The sequence below is a fragment of the Alligator mississippiensis genome, chromosome 7, assembly GCF_030867095.1.
Source record: "Alligator mississippiensis isolate rAllMis1 chromosome 7, rAllMis1, whole genome shotgun sequence".
NCBI classification, from domain to species: domain Eukaryota; kingdom Metazoa; phylum Chordata; order Crocodylia; family Alligatoridae; genus Alligator; species Alligator mississippiensis.
In genome coordinates, this window is record NC_081830.1 from 82,278,023 (window position 1) to 82,301,253 (window position 23,231).

Consider the following 23,231-nt stretch of genomic DNA (forward strand, 5'->3'; position numbering starts at 1 on the left):
GCTGCTTACTGGAAAATAAAAGAAAACAAGGAGCTAAGTGAACATTACAGTGTTTTCAGTAACCACCCCCATCCACATTTAATATGACCAACTTTCTATGGAAGTTTCCCTGCCTCCCTTTCTTTTGATTTTAACATCTTTTTAAACCACTTTAGGCAAAATAAGAAAATTCATCTTTTTGTTTGATTTCAGATTAAGCATTTTGACAGACTCCAAAGACAGTGCGCACAGTGGGCTGGAACATATAGTTCTTTTACCTTAAATGAACCTTGCTAATAATTACTGGTTTATTTCCCACAAAACTATTTTTAGCTGATATAAGATGATTTAGGCAGGCAGACTCAGTGTGTGGTGGTATCCTGGACATCAGAAATAGCTATTCAATACTTTGCATTGTTTTAAACATTGATGTATCTGTTTTATTTTTTAGACCTCTTGGCCCCGAAAGTCTCTTACTACGAGGAGCAAGATTAAAAAACACTAAAGAGATTTTTGGTTTGTAGACATCTAAGTATTTTAACACTCTTCTCTGCCTGAAACATCATGATGCATTTTACCTAATTTTTCTTCTTGCACTGAAGGCACTCTCATGATCCCTAAAATGTTCTCTCTGGAGGATGTAATTGTGAATAGAGGGAAAGGTATTCATGGGAAACTTTGTGGGATACCAAATTCCCATTGTTTCCCTGGGAGAACATTTTTCAAGCAGTTTAATAATGAAGTAACAGGAATCTAATAGAAAAGTAACATGGATACTGCTGTCATATCCTGTGTTTGAGACCCTCTTTTGGAGATTGATATTCTGACCTCTATACCTATAGATACATGGAGGATAAATGGAGCAGCAAAAACCAATACTGACCAATGATAATAGGTGTTAAAATTGCTTCCGAAATGTTACTGTGTCATTACTGAATGCTGCTGAAAAGCCATCTTACTGCTTTATTATAGTGTCAGAGCACATAAAAATAGTACTACCCCTCATTTTGGCACGTGTAGAAAACTCCAAGCTGTACCCAGACAGAAACTAAAGTATGGTTCTGTTTTTTTCAGGTGTTGCAGTGTATACAGGTATGGAGACAAAGATGGCATTAAATTACAAGAGTAAATCTCAGAAACGATCAGCGGTAGAGAAGTATGTGCGTTTCATAGTGTCCTCCTTATTTGTAGTATCTTACCTTAGAGTTTCATTTGCAATAAATCATTCATGTTTTTGTGAGTTCCTTAGATATAGACAAAGGAAAATACTGTGAATGCTAGACCTTCTGTAGCCTGCTGGAAGTGCAGCTAAAACTTATTTGTTAATGTGGGTTATCTGTACAGTTTGTCTGTTCTGTCCTTTTAAGTAAGGATTAGAATAATAAAACTGAGCCAGTATTTTTAACTCCTGGGCACTGCCTGGTGGTAAAATGTCCTCAGGCAGTCTACCTGCTGGTTATGAACGCTATTTCAGTAACTCAGAGAAGACAGAATGAGTTTGTTCAAGGACATATTTTACCAGATGTTCAGAGGTAGTATCCTACAGTAGCCCCAGCCTTCCTTGTTCTCTTGATATATCCTTTGCTGGGAGATTGTCCCCTGTCCTTAAAGGTGATAGGCTCTGTTGAAGTTCTATTTATTTTTTTTCTGTGGCTTGAATGATGATTTTTCTCCTCTTGTTTTCTCCATGTTGGATGTTTTTCCCTTTAAAAAATTTTTTTTTTGTATAGTGAAAATAAAACAAAGTTTACATATGAAAATCTTTCCTTATGTGAAGCACTAACTATCTGCAGATACTGGAAATTGCTGTTTGCCATGAAGGAGGCATTTTTGTGTAATAATCTCTGGTAAAAGTAATGTGTCCAGAATTGTTTTCTGGAGGATATTAGCACTTCCACAGATTGCAGCTTGTGTTTTGAATTCTTGACTTGCTGTGGTTCCAGTGTAACAGGCTGTTAAATATGCTGTTGTAACATAGGTCTCTAAATTGAACTCACTGAATGTTTTTTAAAAGACAAATCGGTGGTAATGTCTTGTATCTGTTTAACTGGATGAGAAAACAAGGATGCCCCCCGATGTGGTTGTATAAGAACAAAGTTAACTGTCCTTTGCCCCCAGACACAAGATTGTTTGTTGGGTGCACAAGAGTTACAGTAATCTTTCCCACTGCTTGCTTACCCTTTTCCTTACACTGCTGGTCCGTCTGGTTTTAGTGCATATTGACCGGGTTGAAAGGTGACTCACAGAACTGCCTGTCAATATTTGGAAGGACAAAGTGTTGCCCTTTCAGCTAGAGAGAGGGGAGTGACCTTGAATTGAATTAGATTCCAGCACTGGGTTTGCAAACAAATTACTCAGGGCCCTGTTACACATTGTACTATGAGCTGCACAAATTTTGATCGCCTTAGTGCTAGGTTGGGGTTTCAAGCCATCATACCTTTAGTCTAGAAACCTCCTGACTTTCCCCTACCTGCACAGCTGTGACTTGCCACTACAGGCCTGCCGTGCAGAGACGTCCCTTCCAGCCCTACTTCTTTATGATTCTCTATGCTTAAGTGTGCGGCTTGCTCCTTACCTCTCCTGCTAGGTAAAGAGCTCCATCCCCACGGCTCCAGCAGCGCCCTGCTCCACGCACCGATCCACATGCTGTGTGGCTGCTCCAGAGTGCAGGGCAGCCTGCTGCCAGGGAAGCTGCTGGTCTGGGGCGGCTGTGGGTGGATCCGGGCAGCGGGTACGAGGCAGGACTAGGAGCTATAGGTGGAAAGTTTCATGGCTGTCTTACTTCCATCAGCTAGTATTACTGGACCTTTCTGTCTCTCTCACACTCCATGTCTAGAGGCAAGAAGGCAGGGAGAGGGGAGCGTTTTCCTCCTCTTAGCAAATCACAGTTTGGGGGATGTGCAGGGCTTTTCTGAGCTAGTCTGGCTCTGTAATGAATCTGCAGTGCTGCCTGCTTTGGCCATGTACCTCAGCCTCTTGGCCAGGATGAGCATTTCTGATGCTCGCCAAGGCCACTGGCTGAGAGTGGGAACTTAAGCAAAAATAGCCCTCTGCCCTGTCCCTGATCAGAACGGGTGGCATTCAGCAGAATGAGGGAGGGTGGGTAGGCTTAGAAAGGGTTGGGAAAGGTTGCATTGGCAGTTACCAGGTGCATGTGTGGCTCAGATGAGCTCTCATTAAAACCTCTGGGCTGTGTGGCTTGGAGTCTTCAGCTAGGAGATGACTGGGTCAGCACTGAGCAAAGGGAAGGAGAGGAAGGGCTGTGGAGGATGCTGGGCAGGTAGGAATTTTTATGGGAGTCGGGGATTGCGGGGGCTGCAGGAAGTCTGGCAGGCAAAATGCAAGGTGCTGCAGTCACCTTTCAGCCGGTGTCGAGAGCAACCCTCAGCGATGAAGATGGTGGTGGGGGAAGAGAGGGATCAGCCCTGCCACGCAGTGCCCATGTGGTGCCAGTCTGATCTATGGGGGGAGCTTAGTGCACACACAGAACAGGGATGGAGGAGAGGCCACTGCACCCTGGGATACTGAAGGACTTACACTAGGCTGACACATCTGTGAGGAGTGGCCACACATTAATGGAACAGGAGCAGTGTTGTTAGGTCACAGATAATCCTGCTCTGGAGTGGCATAACGTTGAGCTTCATAACGCCTGCTTTAAGGCATTTAAAGGTGTTGACGTGTGGACAGTCCAGGAGTTAAGAGCTCCAGGAGTCACCTAGAAGTAACGTGCAACAAGGCCCTCAAGTGTTCACCAGTGAAATAGGTGAGGGTGGGGATTTATTGCATGTCATTTGTTCTGCTAACCTGCATAGTTTGTGGAGTAAATTAGCATAGGTTATCTGTCATTCTCTGGGAGGGAAGAGCGCAACTTCAACTCGCACTGCAGGTAGAGGGAGTTCCTGGGGGAAGGATGATGAAAGTGAGTCCTCAACACTTTGAACAACATCCAGGAGGCAGATTTTGAGACATTCTTGTACCTTAATCTATTATTCAACTGGATATAAATCAGTATATACTAGTCAAAAACAGTATTTCTTTCCTGCTCACTAATAATATTGCTCCCACTTGTCACACAGAAACTTTTCAGTTGTTTAGAAGTGAGACTCTATTTAAAACATTTTAAAGCAAAAGATTTTATCAGCCACCTATATGTTAACAAGACAAGGTTCCTTGGGTGAATTTGATATCTTTTATTAGACCAACCAAAGGGTTTTTGAACCTGAAAGCTTGCTTAATAACTATTCTCCAACCATTTAGGTTGGTCTAATGAAAGATATCAAATTCACCCAAGGAACCTTGTCTGCCTATATCCTTAGACCAACACGGCTACAACCTAAACCCCTGCAATATGTTAACAATGCATTTCAGGTATTAAACAAAAAGGAGAGCAGAATACACTGAAATATTATTTTTGTGTCCTTCTAGGTCTATGAATTCATTTTTGATTATCTATTTAATAATCCTCCTTTTTGAAGCCATCCTGAGTACAATTTTAAAATATGCTTGGCAAGCTGAAGAGAAATGGAACGAGCCTTGGTACAATCAGAAGACTGAACATGAAAGAAACAGCAGCAAGGTAATGGGTGGTTGTATAAAACTTCAGTTTGAAATGCGTTAAATAAACCGACTGATATCATTGAAGTATGAAACTTAGAATACTTCCGTTCTTGATTTGATATATGGCAAACACGCAATTTTGTGTTGCTGCCGTTGCAAATCAGTATAATTTTAACATATCCTCTCTGGATGAGACCTGCTTCATTCTTACTTCTTCAGATCCTATTTCCGAAGTGGGAGAACCTGAACTTCGTTATGCCTTTAGAGTCCCCATTCCATTTCAGATGCATTCATGAGTCTTTGCATGTAAAATTAATGTGTGAGAGTATATTATTTATGCTTTTAGTAAAATAAAAATGGGCTTGGGATTGCTTTTTTCCCCACGGTCTTTTTCAATACGTAATTTTAGTATTTATTTTGGAGCATTTTGTAGTGATGGAATCATTCAGATAATTTCCCCTTGCCTATAATTTGACTGCTTTGAAAATGTTGCCAAAGTTCTCTCACCCGCCACCTTTTCTTTAGAGCTTGAACAAATTCTTTGTGGTTATATTCCACATGATTTTATCGTATATATTCCTAAGGATTATTCAGTTTTATCTTTCATAGATGAAGTCATTTTTTTTCTTACACGTTAAATTTGTTTTAGGGAGCTCCTGCTTCCCACTTCGTTAACTTCCCCCTCCATCACTTTCATCTTAAAGGCCAAACCTTTCTGTGATGAAAGCAAACATTATGCTGTATAAATTGCATTTAGTTTGTTTTGTCTTTATAATTTAAGACTTGTTAAAGAAGTCTGTAAAAGGGAGGTGGGAGTGGATTTTCAAGAGCACAAAGATAAGTTGGGTGTTTAATTAGTCCGTGAGGGTATGTCCCCACAAGCAGCAAAGTGCGTTTCCCCAGGGCAGCAGATTGCCCCACTTGGGGTAGGAGAGGCTGAGGCCAGCACCTGGGTGGCCCCAACAACCTTACCTGGGGTCCTGGGGCCTCCTGGGGCTGCAGAGGTGGTGATCCAGGCATGCAGAGCCTGCCTGGCAGCCAGAGTGTGGCTCTGGTTTCTGGTGGTGCATGCTGCAGGCACGTGTGCCACGCTGCTTTTTTTCCCCATCGTTATTTTAGATACCAGGATTTCCCAGTATCTAATTTTGCTGTCATGCTGCAAATATCCATCACAGCAAACGGATCCACATGCACTGCCTGCATTTCGTGGTACCTCCGAAAGGCTTTGAGGTGCCAGAAATCACACATTCCCACTCGTGGACATGGTTTGAAAGTCTACCCCGAGGCTCTAGGGCAAGTGTTGTATGCTGCTGCTGCTCCTGATGATGATGATGAAGCAAGTGTCACCACACTCATATGTTGGAAGCATGAGGGCCAGAAAGCCAGCAACAGGTAGAAAGGTCAATGTCAATAAGACCTCGGCACCCAAAGGAGGACCTTAAAGAAATTTGTAGATGATGTGGTCAGCCACCTGAGCTTGAGCCCTACAGCTAGCATTGTTGGAGAGGCCCCAAGAGTGCATGCTTGCCTTAACATTACAATACTAATGTGTCAATGGATCCAGATTCTTGTACTTATAAGCAATAAGGCTTATTTTTTGCTGCTCTTGCACTGAAAAAAAAAAAGTGGAAGAAAATTTATGAAGAAGTTATAAATCAGGAATTATTATTATTATCATTATCATAAATGACTTTTACAACCTTAACTATAATGTTACGGTTGAAAAAGTAATTCAGTTATGATACACCACCTGCATAGAGATGTGTGATGTTATATGATGTGAATGTTTTTCATGTTTTAACTGAAAGAAAATTTCTGCTTAATTGGTTTAGTTTAAATAGTAAACATCTATCAGAAATGCTCTTTTACAGCCTTTAAAAATGTTATCTTAGCATTGTGATCTTGAATAGCATTAAATGAATTGAAATCTGTTTTTTCAAAATTAGTTAGTGGTCATTAGTGATTTTCTTTTTAATATCTGGTACTAGTTAAAACATCTCTAGCTGCTTGCAGTAGTCCTTCTTGTGTTTTTCTTAATTTCTGGAGTCCTGTCAGTGTTTTGAAGAAAATAGGATAAGCATTTACTAAGTCATGTCATCCCATCACATTCATCATAAAGGCCAAACCTTTCTGTGATGAAAGCAAACATGATGCAGTATCAGTTGCATTTAGTTTGTTTGTCTTAACCATTTAAAACTTGTTAAAGAAGTTTGTATTTGTAATGCAAGTTGGTTGTTTCAATTCAGTTTGAAATGTTTGTATCGCAAAATAATGACGGTTCATGATAACTAACACCTTCATTGGCAGTCTTGCTGGAGAAGGACAAGGTTTAGTGGGTTTGGGAACTGGAATACCCCTCTCGTTACTAAAAGCATTCTCTCTGCATCAGTCTTAAAACGCATTATTGGGACAGTGGGGGGAAGCCAGCATTGTTGCTACTTGTATTGGTATTTCTTCTGTGTGTAGGGGACTTCAGTCTCCTCCAGTGTTATCACTCTGTCATCTTTTGTACATGCTAAAATATACTTGAGTGACTGTATTCCGTTTATTCGCTCTAATCCCTTCCTTCCTTTTTTCTCTCTCATAGATTCTGAGATTTATTTCAGATTTTCTTGCTTTTCTGGTACTTTACAATTTTATTATACCTATTTCACTTTATGTGACTGTTGAGATGCAGAAATTTCTTGGATCTTTTTTTATTGGCTGGGATCTTGACCTCTATCATGAAGAAACAAACCAGAGAGCACAAGTAAATACTTCAGACCTCAATGAGGAATTGGGACAGGTAAACAGAAAAAAAGTCCTTTTCTTGAATTTTTAAATATTATTAATCAGTAAGGAGATGGGTATTTTTATTTTTCTTGATTCTACCTTGAGCATATTTTCATTCTGATTTGATCTGCATATCAGACTTAATGGCATCATGTAGTCTGCATATCAGACTTGATGGCATAAGTCAGTTTTTCTAAACATTTACAGAATAAATGTTGTGATGTATGAGGAGACATTTTACTGTAATTGATGTACGTGATTCCAAATTATTTTTTGTTTGTTTAACTAGGTGGAGTATGTGTTTACAGATAAAACTGGTACGTTAACTGAAAATGAGATGCAGTTTCGAGAATGCTCTATTAATGGCATCAAATACCAAGAGATCAATGGCAAACTAATTCCTGAGGGCCTGACCGAGGATTCTCCAGATGGAATTAGACAGAGTCTTGTAAGAGTTTGTTTTTCTTGGAACTGATTACATACTGACCAGCTTTTTAGCTTAAATAAACCTTCTATTAAATGTATTATATAAAAGAATTGGAACTTCCAGAAGGATTTCAACTGTTCCTTTCCTTTTTCATGTCCTTGTGACAAGGTATTTAGCAGAATTACCTGATTTGTTGGAATCTGACAGGCCACGCCATGAATGTTTCTGCTGTGGTCTCAAACTTGCAACCTCTGGGCTGCCAACTATGTGACTTAGCACCTGCACCAGCCAAGCACTTTCAGCTGTTAATGGGCATTGGGCAGTTGGAGAGCTTGGACTGTGTCACTGACTGCATTATGCTACTGTAAAGTAGCTCATCTTTATGCTGGGAAGTATGGCTTCTGAATGTTTTGATAATGCTTATAATATTTAGATATCTTTTTTTCTTATAGATGAAAGAGGAAGAACTCTTCTTGAAAGCTGTCTGCCTCTGTCATACGGTGCAGATCAGTGCAGATCAAACTGATGGCATGGGTGATAGTCCTTGGCATGCCAATGGAATAGCATCTCAGTTGGAGTATTATGCTTCCTCACCAGATGAAAAAGCTTTAGTTGAAGCTGCTAGCCGGTAAGTTCAAAGGCTACAATTGTGTCCCTAATTTAAACAAGCATAACATGGCCAGAAGCCTCTTAAAAACTGCACAAGGGATTCATGGCCCCATGGCTGATTAGTGACTGCCACCTTGTAGCCCACCTGCAAAGCTGCCTTTCAGTAGCTGGAAGTAGTAGACCAAACAGTAACGTAAAAGTCTTCTCAAATCAAAGTATCAAATTGATTGATCTCTATGGTAGGAACAAGGGGAGAAAAGGGTTTGTCACAATTAAAGGTCTGCACGTGTGTTGGTTATTCCTATGGGTTGAAGAGCCGTACCTTATCCCAGATAATCCCACATCTAGAAACGAGGTTACTTTGCTTCTCAGCACTCTCTGCCTTTTAGGCAAAGTCACCAGTTTTAAACGAAAATGGAATGATGAGTCATTTGGATATTATGTAATCTTTTAATAACTAGCAGGCTAAATTTTGTTCTCTTGCTCTCTAATAGCATCTCCATTTATAGTTTAACATTTATTTTAGTAATAGCACACCAGCCTCAGAATTGAAGTTCTGCTTGTTATTGTCATCAACTTTAGTAGTTCTATGAAAAATAAGTTAAACTGCATTAGCAGGAGTTATGAATTCCAAAGCATGATCAACCTGAAAGAAACCATCTGTATCAGTTGTCATGCATGTGATTTGCTAATGTTTAGGAGGGTGCTGACATAGTAGAAATCGAATGGCAGTTAGGTTTGGTAAATTAAAAACTGTTACGGAGTATATATAAGGTGTCCTATTTAGAATGATAAAGCATGTAATGTACCATAAGGTGTACTCTAGCTGTATATCGTATGGAAAAAAAATACATTAAATGGTGGATATTTAAAAACATTCAAGCTTCTTTTACTCCAAATTTAAACAGTGACCAAATGATATTGTGTTATATGTCACACAGCATTGTATTATTTTTACTAGAGGAGACATAATATTTTTAAATCTCTCCAGAAATATAGAACCTCTCTCCTCAAGTTACATAATACTATTGTGGTGTTTAAGTAACTGCTCTTGTACAGAACTTTTGTTAACTAAAATATCAAGCCAATCTTTTTATTTTCCCCCATTCAGAGTTGGAGTTGTATTTACTGGAACCAGTGCAGAAAGTATGGAAATTAAAAGCCTTGGAAAACCAGAAAGGTATTTTTTTTCTGTATCCCACTTCACTGCTCTTCACAGGACAGTTTGTTTACCAGTTACAATTAGTGTAGTATTCTATACGTCTTACTGACATCACCATAATTAAAAAAATCCACATGGAGATCGTTGCTTCCCCTGTAGTTTCTAAAGGCAAGTTTTTCTGATGCCTTTGAATGCAACCCAGATTCTTTTTCTTGTTAGCAAGGGTCAATTGCATGTAATACTAATAAAAGGGGCTAGGTGTTTTATAATTGTCCTTCTTTGTGCCAGATCCACAGAACATGAGTCTTGTCAGAGTTCTCATCTGAAGAGTTTGGGCTCTTTAACTCAATTGATAATGTTTCTAGTTCTAAAAATCCTAATCAGCTATGTGGCAGCTGTCACACATGCACTTTCTGGTCATGTCTCAGATTTTTCAGAAAGGAGAAACAAATCATTTACATATTCGATCCTCTTCAGTATACCAGATAATTCTTTTCTTGGTTTTGTCTAACACATTAATTTAATGGTTTAAGTAATACATTTTCAACCCTGACTGCTTATAATTAGGTTTATAAATTAATATTTAGGACTCTCTGTAGAAGAAATTTGGTTCAGGAAGGTAGTACAGTCTTTCTGATGGCAGGCAGTTTCAAGGTTGCCTTTAGAAAGTAAAATTTGTGGTAAAATTTTCAAAAGTTCTGAAATGCCATTTTCAGAAGTTGCTTAGACACACAGTGTGTCATTCTATTCCATTCCTGGTCAGCTAAGTGTCCAGACGTGGTTGTCTACATGGATTTTTTGGTTGCTTCAGTGCAAGAAAAAGTCATTTATATATATGTTGGAATTCTGTTTCTGGCCAAGTAGCCCTGTGCATGTGGACGATTACATATATATGCAGACTGGCCTGCACAGTAGCAGTTGGAGCATGCATAGACATCCCTTGTGAATACGTAGCAGCCTTAGAAACTTGAGTCAACCAAAACATGAAAATCTTAGAAGCCTTGGAAAACAGAGTCTACAACTACCAGGCTTAGACTCAGAAATGGAGAAAGGGGAAGACTGAGGCTAGGTACAGACATTGCACTTCTTCTTGTCTAGGTTATCAGAAACAAGTCTATACCTGTAACACAACAGAACTTTGGGGCACAGACAAGTTGGAAAATGGCAGATCCTGGTCTAAGATAGACCTGGCTCCATGTAGTATCAGACTTACACGATCTAGGTTGGACCAGGCTATTGAATGTCAGTGCCAGGTCCACTCATGAATCAAGGTCACTGTCCACCCCTATCCCAGTTGCCTTTATGCCCCCCCTCAGGCAGTTCAGCTTACTGCTCCAGCGGGACAACCTAGCTAGCCCCAGTGCCATAGCAACGAAGCTTGGTGCCCGGGGCAAAGCCCACAGCAGCAGCCCGCCCTTGCCCCATGCACAGATCCGGGTGGCACACGCTCCCTTCCCTCCCCCCCATGCTCGCCCTGGAGTACACACAGCAGTGGGAGCCGCCCTTCCCCCATCCCCGCACCCCCAAACCAAGCCACTCGCAGCTCCGCCCCACCCCAGCTTGGCAGCTCCTGTTGGCATCCCTTCACTTCACCGCTCAGGGTGGTCACCCCACTTGCCCCCGCCCTTGCTACGGCACTGGCCAGCCCCACCCCCAAGCTCTCCGTTTGTCAGCCAGCCAGGACAAAGGTGGGGGGAGCTTGAGAACTGTTGAGCTGGAGGTGGTGCCAGCAGCATGCCCCACATTCCCAGCTGGGTCAAAGGGGCCAGTGTCCCTGCCCTGTCCCAGTATCTGGGACCCTGCACTGCAGTGGCTCCAGAAAGGGCTTGTAGGATTTCCCCACCCACCCACCTAGCACCACCTCCCATGTAGCTGCAGAGGGCAATTCTAGCATGGAAATCGGGGGTCTTAGCGGGTCCTTGTGCTGGGCTGTGTTAGCAGCCACCTTTCTCCTGCCTGAGCTGAGCCAGCCCAGCCAGCAGCATTCGCTGCTTGAGCAGGAACAGGGGTGGGAAAGAGACTAGAGAAACTGGACCTTTTCAGCCTCTGCAAGAGAAGGTTGAGAGGTGACCTTGTGGCTGCCTATAAGTTCATCACGGGGGCACAGAAGGGAATTGGTGAGTATTTATTCACCAAGGTGGCCCCGGGGGTTTACAAGAAACAATGGCCACAAGCTAGCAGAGAGCAGATTTAGATTGGACATTAGGAAGAACTTCTTCACAGTTTGAGTGGCCAAGGTCTGGAATGGGCTCCCAAGGGAGGTGGTACTCTCCCCTACCCTGGGGGTCTTCAAGAGGAGGTTAGATGAGTATCTAGCTGGGGTCATCTAGACCCAGCACTCTTTCCTGCTTATGCAGGGGGTCGGACTTGATGATCTATTGAGGTCCCTTCCGACCCTAACATCTATGAATCTGTGAAAGAAATGGTTGCCAGCTGGGCCTGGCACAGGGACCCTCTAAATCCCCCTCTCTGCCCATTCTCTGTGCTAGAATTGCCCCCTGCCAGATGCTGCAGCCGCAGAGGCATGGCTACTCCTCCTTTTTCAAGGACCAGAGCCCCACCGCTGCACAGGAAGCGACACTGGCTGGGTGGAGGGAAAATCCTCCATGCCCTTTCTGGAGCTGCTGCAGCACAGGGTCCCAGGTCCTGGAGCTTGGGACAGTGCAGGGACACTCTGTTCCACCCCCCGGCCCCGCCAGAAATGTGAGGTACGCTGCTGGCACTGCCTCTTCCCAGCAGCTCATGAACCCTACTCCCTTCACCCCATCCTGCCTGGGGTGGACCCCCACACCCATCCCAGACAAAGCCTAGGGACCCCAAGGCCACCAAGTGGGAGCGAGAACCCTACAAAGATTGGACCAATGTGGCCTCATGCTTTTTGACTGAGACTACTTGGCCTGAGAGCAAACTCCTATCCTTTCCTCCCAGTAGCTAGGGTACTCACCTTAAAGGCCAAAGAAGCTGCGTTATAGGCACCTTGTGGGGAATAGGTGGAGGGGAGGGTTAAATCTTCATTTCTGATTCCTAGCAGAGCACTCTAACCCAGCAGTTCCCAAACTGTGGGTCGCAGCCCCAGATAAGGTTGCAACATTGGTGGATGGGGCTGCAGGGAAGGGGCTTGTTAATGGTTTGCTGTGGTGTGGTTAGTGCTGTACTGAGAAGTCAGACATACCTAGGTTCAAATCCCTTCAAATCCCTGTGTGTGTGCATGTAAAAGCAGGTAAAAAAAGTGTCGCTTCAAAGTATGTTTATGGAGTGTCTGTGCTAAAACATGCCACAGTTTAAAAAAAAAAAGTAAAATGCATCAGTTCAGGATGAACTAAATTACTATAGAAATGTTTATTTCAAAGTTAGTGTTTTCAGATTTGCTCCTCGCTTCCATGTGCTCAGGGAGAGCAAGGTTTGACAGTAAGGGAGCAAGGGAAGGGGCTGCAGGGGGAAGGATGTTGAGGGCAAGGGGGTCACTTGACCCTTCAGACTTATTTGCAGAGGAAGGGGGACAGACCCAAGGCAAGTTTCCAATAATTAGATTCTGTACCTGGAAAATGATAACATTTATGAATTTTCCATGTATAGAACATATTTATTGGTGGGGGGAGCTGTTTTATATTCAGGATCATCTTGTATATGAGTAAATTTAGTAATGTCCTACAGGCATTTGTTATTAAGAGAATTTTTTTTTTTTCATTTATTTTTAATAAGGTATAAATTACTTCATGTTCTGGAGTTTGACCCAGATCGTAGACGAATGAGTGTCATTGTGGAGAGTCCTTCAGGTAAGCATTTGAAATTCATGTAAAGTTGCAGTCAACTGATAACTGTTGCGTAGTCTTAATTTTTTTTATTCTCGGTTTGTTTGTTTGTTTGTTTCAGGAGACAAGCTCTTATTCACAAAAGGAGCAGAATCTTCCATCCTTCCTCGCAGTAGGAGTGGAGAAATAGATAAAACGAGGTTACACGTGGATGAATTCGCTTTGGTAAGTGCAAACATTCAAGATCTGGATCTGGTGGATCTTGGTCCTTGTGCAAATTCTCAGAATGTAGTAATAGAAGTCTGTGAAAAAGTAATGTGATAGGTGGTGTCAAGCCTCTGATTTCTGTGTAGAAGGACACTGGGGGCACTGACAGATTGGGGGGGGCACCTCTTTACCAGAAGAGGAATCGTGTTGGTTTAACTTGGCTCCCCAGCATCTGTATAGATCAAGCACATCAGCAGGGCTTTTTGATACTTTATCTAATAGCTGATTGAATCAACTATTAGATAAAAGCCCTGCTGAAGCACCGGATCCATACAGACATTGGGTAAGCCAGGTCAAACTAACGCAATGCATTTTCTGAGCATGTACTGCGCTCAGTGTGGGGGTGCACTGAGCTGAAAATAAAGCACTGTGGTGGGGTGGGGGTTTCCATGTCTGTAAGCAGCCTGAGTTTATGCAGCACAGGCTAAGTTCTAATGTGGTTTCATTTTTTTTTTTTTTCTTTTCTCAAAATCTATAAAGCACGTAAAAGGAAATGGAAAGATACTGTATTTACCCCTGTGCGCCGCAGACTTCTTCCCTCCCCGCCTCCCCCAAATCAGCCCTCTGAAATTGGGTTGTGTTTCTTAAGCAGGGAAGAATAGAAGCTGCAGACACTGATCTGCTGATCTCCCCAAATGGTTGCCACTTCTGTGGTCTCAGTAAGCAGAAGGGGCATAGTCCTGTGATACCCTCTGGAGTCTAGCCTTGGTATTGTCCTGCCCCACCAGGAAGTTTCTGCTGCCTCAGCCAGACTGCCTTTTGGGGTGCCACACTTCCTGGACAGACCATTTCCAGGAGGACTTACTTTGTGACAGTTAGCCATGACTCTGGAAAAATCTTTCTTTCAATGTTCTTCCTTCTAAAAACAACGGGGCATGTGGTATGTGAGAAAATACAGCAGCTTCAAAATTATTCAGATTCAAATTTTCCATTTTGCATAATAAGCCACCACTGCTAACCAAGCCTTTCGAGAAACCATTCAGTCCTTTTTTGGCTGCCGTCTTTTAACACCTTTGTTTCCTTTAAAACTTCAACCTCACAAAGCTTTCAAATGTTTTAATTTGTGCAAAACTATTTTAAAGCCTCAAATTAATTTAAGATGCTTACTTTGGGACTATTGGTCAGGAGTGAGAACAACCTTTAGACTGAGAGAAACTCCGAGGCTCTGTGAATAATTCAGATTGCTGATTTGCTGATACTCACTTCTGTTCTTATTTAATGCAACCCCACAATCACCCATCTTTATAGAGGCCTGGATAAGGAGGATTGGACTGAAGCTAAACTCAGGCAGAAACTGAGGTTATTTTTACTGGGTATAGGAGGCATTTTGAAAGGCTTTCTGCCACACTGAGATCTTCAGTTGAAGTCATTTATGCCTAAGGCATCAAAATAAACTGTAGTCTGCATCCCACTATTCTCAGAAATACTTGACTCTTGCATATAGTGTTAGCTGCAAAACTGTAACTGGCTACAAATCTGCACCCATCCTTTCAGAAAGACAGCTCTACCTTAGTCAAATGCTTTAGTACTATATTACTGCAACCCAAAAGCTCACAAGTATAGATAATTGTATAGTCTCTAACACTGTGACTAGATGACATTTGGCCTCTTGGCACTTGCAAAGTCATAATACATTCCTTCTCCATTTTCTAGGTTTTAAAATTTTTCTTCTCTCCTCAGTGTCAGTTATCAGGTCTGTGTGGCAGACAGAGGTGTTTTTGACTTTCATAAGGTGTTATGCATCTTCTGAACACTTACACAAACATCAGCTCAGTAATAGTGTATATCTCCATTACCTAATGACACTGGCACTTTTTAAAGGTGTCCTTCTCATGCATATGAATAAGATATTCAGGTTGTATTTGTAATTCTGCCTGTTTTTACTACCTTCCGTATTCCCAGGAGTGTCAAATTCTTTGGAGGCCCTGGGCTGAATCTGGACTGTGGAGCTCTGGAGGTGGGAAAGGGGCCATGGGCAAAAAGAGGTCCAGTAGCAATGGCAGCGAGGGATCTGGAGTTGGCAAGAGGTCCAGGGACAGGGGTCCACCAGTGATGGGAAGAGTCCAAGGGTATCCAATTGCAAACTTGGCTTGCTGCAAATGGCCACAGTCAGTGGGGCCAGTGGGCCTCAAATTTTGCAATGGGCCATGCCCCCCAACTTCCAGTGACCTGCTGGTAGCCCAGTTGGCTGGATAAAGCAGCTCCATAGGCTAGATCCAGCCCACAAGCTGTATGTTTGACACCCGTGTCCTAAAGCAATATATACACATGATAAACCTCACAATTTTCTTTTCATGAAGGAAATATGCTGTGCTCTCCTGTTTTTTATCAAATAACAGAAGGGGCTCAGAACTTTATGCATAGCTTATAGAAGATTCACAGCTGAGGAGTATCAAGAAATAGACAAACGCCTTTACGAGGCCAGAACTGCCTTACAACAACGAGAAGAACGACTAGCAGATGTATTCAGTTTTATAGAGAAAGATCTGGAGTTACTCGGGGCAACAGGAGTAGAGGACAGGTATGTACTAGATCTTTTGTTACTTCAAAAACAAAGCAGGCTCGGGTCTCTTTTTGCGTAACCTATAAAAATTATCCAAAAGTTCATTCGATCTGGATGTGTATTTATCTGTACATCAGTATTTTTTTTTTTAACATACTAAATGCTTTTTGTGGCGACTACCAGTAAAAATGTTGTGCATTGTGAAGCGTGTATGTACACATGCAGTTGTATGCTATAGGCTTTTTAGATGACTGTTTAGAAGTGTGTCTTGTAAAAGACACAGAACACAATCTGACTGACTTCCCTGCATTTTCAGGGCTTGCAGATACCTCCTGGGGAAAAGCTTTGAAGAGTAATCACTGTTGAGACTATTCTCTTTACTATAGTATTCTTAATCTGCTGGAATAATATGGGGAATCTGTATGCAGACAATGTTAATATTAACATCTCCTGATTTTCATAGTAATCTCTGACCTTAAATTGCTGACATAGGAGGCGAAATGCTTCCTAAGTGTATTCATAATATTTGAGTTTTAAATAAGATATTGCTACCATAAGTTCCAGTTATCAGGGTTACATTTTATGCTGATTGTTTGATTAGACTAAGTGCATTTTATTGAAAGTTTTAGGAATGTTCTTATTTAATCCGGGTAATCCAGTTATATATAAAATATCCTACTGAACCACAGTAGTGCATATATTAGTTTACCTTTTAGCATAATTAAAAGGTATTAATGACTGCATTAAATTCAGTCATAATGAAGGCTCTCTATATAGACAGTTCTACCAATTAGTGGATATTTTTCTTACTTTCAGACTCCAAGAAAAAGTCCAAGAAACTATAGAAGCCCTCAGACTGGCTGGTATCAAAGTGTGGGTGCTCACTGGAGATAAACATGAAACGGCTGTGAGTGTGAGTTTATCATGTGGACACTTTCATAGAACCATGAACATCCTTGAACTTGTGCAGCACAAATCGGACAGTACATGTGCTGAGCAACTGAGGCAGCTAGCCAGGAGGTAAAGTATCATTTATGGCTCTCTGAATGATGTTACTAGTTCTAGTATTTTATTTGCCAAGTTCGATGCCAGTCGCTTATTTTATTTACACATCGTGCATAAAGCTATTCTGGCATTCATAATCTAGTTGCTTTTGAAGTCTTGACAGATGTTCTTGCTTTTAATTTATTGTTCAGTTTCTGTTGCAATTCTATAATATTAAACTGCTTAATTTGTAACTGAACTATAATAAGTTATAGTCTGTGCAAAAATAACATTTTCTCCCTCAACAGAATAAAAGATGACCATGTAATCCAGCATGGGCTGGTTGTGGATGGGACCAGCCTCTCTCTTGCACTCAGGGAACATGAGAAACTGTTCATGGAAGTTTGTAAAAACTGTTCTGCCGTGCTGTGTTGTCGCATGGCTCCCCTGCAGAAGGCAAAGGTAAGTCATTATACCGTATTAAGTTTTCTTTTAAGCTACAGGGCTGTCTCATTTTGTAAGCTGCTTTATTGCATTGATTATGCTGGTTTCCTGCATTGCAAAGTTCCTTATAAAGTTTAACACTCAGAAATTCTGTTTTGAAGAATCTGTAGTGAACCCAAAACCAAAGACAACCTGTGTCAAACTCATTTGTGTTCTTCCCTACTGATTGGTAGGCTATCTGGTCATCTAGCAGATGTGAATTTCTGCTGCAAGCGTTTTCATTTTGTTTTAGCTCAGATTACCTCCTAAGTGTGCCTCGGCGGTAAAATGATTATTAGGTCAGCCGCATCAGAGAGTGAAACAAGAGTTCAGTCAATGTCTAATATGAATTTCTTAATTCTGTATATCACGGACAGCTGCTAATCTAACAGAGTATCTGAGAGATTTGTCACCCAGCTGCTTGGTTGTTCCACACAATATAATGCATATTGCAGTAGGTAGCTTCAAAGCAATAGGACTTAACGTGAGGAGCCTGGCAATCGCAGCAAAATAATGAGGAATAATTAGGAACACACTTCCAGGTGTCCCTAATTAAATTCTGGACCTGGAGCCACTGTTGGTCACTGTTCCCTAGAATATATGTAGCGATACACACTGTATTAAGTTTTGCTCATTTAGGACATATCAACAAAAAATAAAGGAAAATATTTGAGTAACATTGTTCATAGATTCACAGATGTTAGGGTCGGAAGGGACCTCAATAGATCATAGAGTCCGACCCCCTGCATAGGCAGGAAAGAGTGCTGGGTCTAGATGACCCCAGCTAGATGCTTATCTAACCTCCTCTTGAAGACCCCCAGGGTGTAGGGGAGAACGCCACCTCCCTTGGGAGCCCGTTCCAGACCTTGACCACTCGAACTGTGAAGAAGTTCTTCCTAATGTCCAATCTAAATCTGCTCTCTGCTAGCTTGTGGCCATTGTTTCTTGTAACCCCTGGGGGCGCCTTGGTGAATAAATACTCACCAATTCCCTTCTGTGCTTCCGTGATGAACTTATAGGCAGCCACAAGGTCGCTTCTCAACCTTCTCTTGCGGAGGCTGAAAAGGTCCAGTTTCTCTAGTCTCTCCTCGTAGGGCTTGGTCTGCAGGCCCTTGACCATACGAGTTGCCCTTCTCTGGACCCTCTCCAGGTTATCCGCATCCCTCTTGAATTGCGGTGCCCAGAATTGCACGCAGTACTCCAACTGCGGTCTGACCAGCGCCCGATAGAGGGGAAGTATCACCTCCTTGGACCTATTCGTCATGCATCTGCTGATGCACGATAAAGTGCCATTGGCTTTTCTGATGGCTTCGTCACACTGCCGGCTCATGTTCATCTTGGAGTCCACTAGGACTCCAAGATCCCTTTCCACCTCTGTGCCACCCAGCAGGTCATTCCCTAGGCTGTAGGTGTGCTGGACATTTTTCCTCCCTAGGTGCAGCACTTTGCATTTCTCCTTGTTGAACTGCATCCTGTTGTTTTCTGCCCACTTGTCCAACCTGTCCAGGTCTGCTTGCAGCTGTTCCCTGCCCTCTGGCATGTCCACTTCTCCCCATAGCTTTGTGTCATCTGCAAACTTGGACAGAGTACATTTCACTCCCTCGTCCAAGTCGCTGATGAAGACATTAAAGAGTATCGGTCCAAGGACCGAGCCCTGCGGGACCCCGCTGCCCACACCCTTCCAGGTCGAAGCCGACCCATCCACCACGACTCTCTGGGTGCGACCCTCCAGCCAATTCGCCACCCACCCAACTGTGTAGTCATCCAAGTCACAGCCTCTTAACTTGTTCACCAGTATGGGGTGGGATACCGTATCGAAGGCCTTCCTGAAGTCTAAGTATACGACATCCACCCCTCCTCCTGTGTCCAGGCGTTTCGTAACCTGGTCATAAAAAGAGACTAGATTGGTCAGGCACGATCTGCCTGCCATGAACCCGTGCTGGTTTCCCCTCAGCATAATTTGTCCTGCCGGGCTCTCACATATGTGAGCCTTGATAATTTTTTCAAAGACTTTGCCAAGGATGGAGGTGAGACTGGAGGTGAGACTGACTGGCCTATAATTGCCCGGGTCCTCCTTCCTATAATTGTTCTTAAAAGTAATTATTGTTGGGTTTTTTGTTTTTGTTTGTTTTTTGGCAAAGTATTACTAGGATATTGAAATGACTGGCAGTAGCAGGGTTGTGGGATTTTTCTAGTATTTTTTTTTTTTTTTTTACTAGTATTTTTAGTACCCCAGTTTTTTGAAGCTACTTGAGAGAGTCAGCTGTCTTTTCTATATTACTCCAGATAGGAAAAGAGGTTGATCATGTTGACATAACCAAGTTAAGGTATACCCCTTTAAGGAACTCGTTTGCATTTCACCCCCCTGGCTAAATGGAGAAATCTCTCAGGATTAAATTGGAGATGATATATGGAGAAGGAACAATATAGTTCCTAACTCAGGATTGACTTGGGGGAGAAATGAGGCTTTATTTCTGAACATCGTAATGAGGTCTGTAAGGGCCGTGCGCTTTAAGGCTCTCTTGTTTCTTGCAACTGCTTTACATCTAGTCTCATTTTTAGGCCTCTTTTCAATTTTGTTCATTTCTGTCAAATCAAAAAGAATGGTGAAAATATTTGCAGCCTTTTCTGGAGATAGCAAAAATCTTGTAAGACATCTTGTTTTTCAACAGCATTTATGATGGTTAAAGAGGCTGTCATCTCGACTTTAAACAACTGTTTTGTTTTGCCTTGCTGTCATGATGATATTACTAGTTCTAGCCTCATTCTTGAAATTACTTTTGGGGGACAACAGGGAATTGCCTGTCAAAGATGAGAAATGATCATAAAAAAAAAAAAGGCACCACTATATGCCACCAGTTCACATACATTCTCTGAGAAGATAGTTAAACAAACAGCCAGTTCAAATTCTGCTGTTCCCATTCCAGAAGGCTGATCTGTAAAAAGCCCATAACCTTCCTCCTTAAAACTGAAGACATGCAGTCCATCTTGTCAAACTGTCTGTATTTTTGTTCATCTTCATTCTTCTTTTTTTCTGTGATTAGTAGCAAATTACACCTGTATTGCTACTGTTTTCTTTTATAGGGAATTTTTAACCTACCAGTGTATTCCATGCTTTGTTGGCATAGTTATATTCTAGCTGTTCTAGCCTGTTTCTGAAATTAGTATAAATGGAAGTGACCTGTTGTGAGGGCATAAAGAGGAAGTTTGAAAGCTCCTGATTCGCCCTGCATATAAATGTAAGAATTTAATTAAGAGTGCAAATAACTTTCATAGTAGAAAGGAAAGGGAATCATGGTACCCTGTTTAATAGTGCCAATCCTGTATTCTGCTATGTTACGTATTACAAGAGCATTGCTTTATTTTAAATGCGGCTTACAGGAGTAAGTGACCAAACAGCAAAGAAAGACTTAACTTTAATTTCTTCTGAATGAGACATTATTAACGTTCTCTTACTTTTCTTCTGAGATGAAAGGGTGAGGCTTGGATTGGGAAGAATTTCCCATGTTCTGTTTTCAAATTCCCCTTTTGGAAAGGTAGGGAGGACCTTTCATCAGGATATTTGACCTTTGACAGAGAGTGGAGATGTTAATTAACATGGATATAGTGTTGAACAGTTACAAATGTCCAACTCGGGATCCTTAAAATTCTAGTTTATTAGGCGGATTGAAACACTGTAATCATAAACCTTGGGGCTGGTCCACACACACACATGCACACACATATACACACACACACACACAGTAGCAGGCTACAGAGTCAGGTATACCTATTCTGCAAGCGCTGGAGTCTGTCGTTGAGGCTTCTTTCAGCGTGGTGTTATCTTCCAGAAGGGGGTCGCCGGCTGGTCCTTCTGGCTGGACAGGTCTGGTCGAGTTGGAGATCAAGAGGGCGCCACTGAGGGTCACTTTTCACTGCCATTTATCTGTCCTTGGCAGACTTTGGTGACTCCCCAGTTTTCTGGTTTGCCCAATCCAGGGGTCATTGACCCTCGTGGGACTTCCCCCCCCCCTCGGTGGCTACTGGACAGCATCTGTCAGCCCCAGGGGTCGTCCGCATGTACGTGCAGGTTTGGGAGTCCGTTGATGAATTTAGAATAGGGCTCTGGGAGTGGTCGATCTGGAGACATTCAGCCCAAAAGTTGGTCTCTGGTGTTGATTAAGTCAGGCCAGGGCTTCTAGCCCTTGATCAGTGAGGTATAGAGATTTCCCGGTTGTTACACTGTCTTCTATTGAGTTCAGCTTCCAGGTGATAATTGCTGCCTGCTTCCATGTTACACATTCAATCACTGATTCACTCGCTCTTTCAGGGGCCAGCCTGATACAGGGAAGGGCAGTTTGATTCCTGCCTTTGTTAACAATGTTACAATGTATAACTTACTAAAACACATTTAGTTGAAAGGTGAGGAGTATAAAATATAAGCTACAAATGCCATGGCACACAAATAGATAAAAATACCAAACTACAAGGGGAGATACAAAATGCACACATACAAATTTTAAAATACAATTCCTTATCTTAAAGTGAAAGAGAGAGGAAGGAAGAAAAGGTAGAAAAAGAGAAACATATCCAAAGAGGGGAGAGCAAATGCAGGCAAGAGGAAAAGGGGGCTTTCTGCTACAATAGTGTATCTTCAGGTACTGCCTGTGCTTACTTCTCCAGCGATTTTTGTGCAGTACACCACGGACTACCTAATCACAGTCACTTTTCATTTATCCATTCATTAGGTTTTTCTTTTATTGAGCTTAGATAGGGTTACCATATATCTGGGTTTTCCTGGACATGTCTTCTTTTTGGGTCCTCTGATCTCTGCCCAAGTGGTTTGTTTGTTTTTTATTTGAACAAATGTCTGGGATTTTGCTCTGCTCCACATATAGGAGCGGGGGGGGGGTGATTGGAGGCAGGGGACATCACGTGCATGCACGCGTGGACACGCATGTGGCCAGGCAGGGTGGAGGGGGCAGCCTTGGCAGCTGGATACAGGTAAGTCTGGGGGGGTGGAGGGCCAGGGCTTGGGAAGTGTGTGTGTACCCACCTGTTGGTGCTGGGGGAAGTAGTCTGGGTGCGGGGGCTGCAACAGGATGAGGGGGGAGGCACCTGCCTTTCCAGCAGGGGAAGGGGATAGGGGGGGCCCTTTGAAAGCAGTGGGGGGCTCCATGGCCAGGCCAGCAGCACTAGGGCTGGTGTTCTTGGGCAGGAGTGTGGGGCAACTGGGAGATGCTGCCTGGAGGGGGCATACCCAGGCCCCCTGGCATGGTGCAGGAGCCTCCCTCCAGCCTGCGCTAGGACCAGACTCACTCTGCCATCACCCTCATGGGTCAGAGCTGCCGTACTGGGGCCCCCTCCAGCAGGGAGCAGGGGGCTGTGGGTTAGGAGTGAGGGGCACCAGCAGAGCTGGGGGCTATGGCTTGGGAGTGAAGGGCACCAGGGGGCTTCAGGTCAGGAGTGAGTGGCACTGGCAGTGCCTAGGCACTGCAAGTCAGGAGTTAGGGGCACCAGCATGGCCTAGGGGAGGAGGTTGGGGGGGTAGAAGACTGTGGGTTGGGAGTGAGCTACACCCCCCCCCCCCCCCCCCCCCCCCCCGACAGGTGTCCTCTTTTTTGGAACTGGAAATATGGTAACCCTAACTTAGATATAATTGCAGGGATCTTGTAGTATATCGCTTGACTGCATACCTCTTCAGATTTATCAAAAGCATAAAGAAAACACCAAATAATTTCTGTGACAGTTTTATAT

At 42.8% G+C, this 23,231-nt stretch overlaps 1 protein-coding gene across 3 annotated transcripts in view; it reads left to right on the forward strand.

The window, feature by feature from the left end:
- The window catches only part of ATP11B (ATPase phospholipid transporting 11B (putative)), a 107,415-nt gene that overhangs the window by 42,501 nt on the left and 41,683 nt on the right, over nucleotides 1–23,231 (forward strand). For all 3 annotated transcript variants that reach the window (XM_014606195.3, XM_019478448.2, XM_019478449.2), the window contains exons 9-20: nucleotides 431–495; nucleotides 1,054–1,135; nucleotides 4,405–4,555; nucleotides 7,124–7,321; nucleotides 7,598–7,756; nucleotides 8,188–8,363; nucleotides 9,456–9,524; nucleotides 13,209–13,282; nucleotides 13,380–13,483; nucleotides 15,865–16,046; nucleotides 16,845–17,048; nucleotides 17,321–17,474. In XM_014606195.3, the coding sequence (XP_014461681.1) occupies nucleotides 431–495; nucleotides 1,054–1,135; nucleotides 4,405–4,555; nucleotides 7,124–7,321; nucleotides 7,598–7,756; nucleotides 8,188–8,363; nucleotides 9,456–9,524; nucleotides 13,209–13,282; nucleotides 13,380–13,483; nucleotides 15,865–16,046; nucleotides 16,845–17,048; nucleotides 17,321–17,474 (1,618 nt within the window). The remainder of the gene's footprint in view (nucleotides 1–430; nucleotides 496–1,053; nucleotides 1,136–4,404; nucleotides 4,556–7,123; nucleotides 7,322–7,597; nucleotides 7,757–8,187; nucleotides 8,364–9,455; nucleotides 9,525–13,208; nucleotides 13,283–13,379; nucleotides 13,484–15,864; nucleotides 16,047–16,844; nucleotides 17,049–17,320; nucleotides 17,475–23,231) is intronic.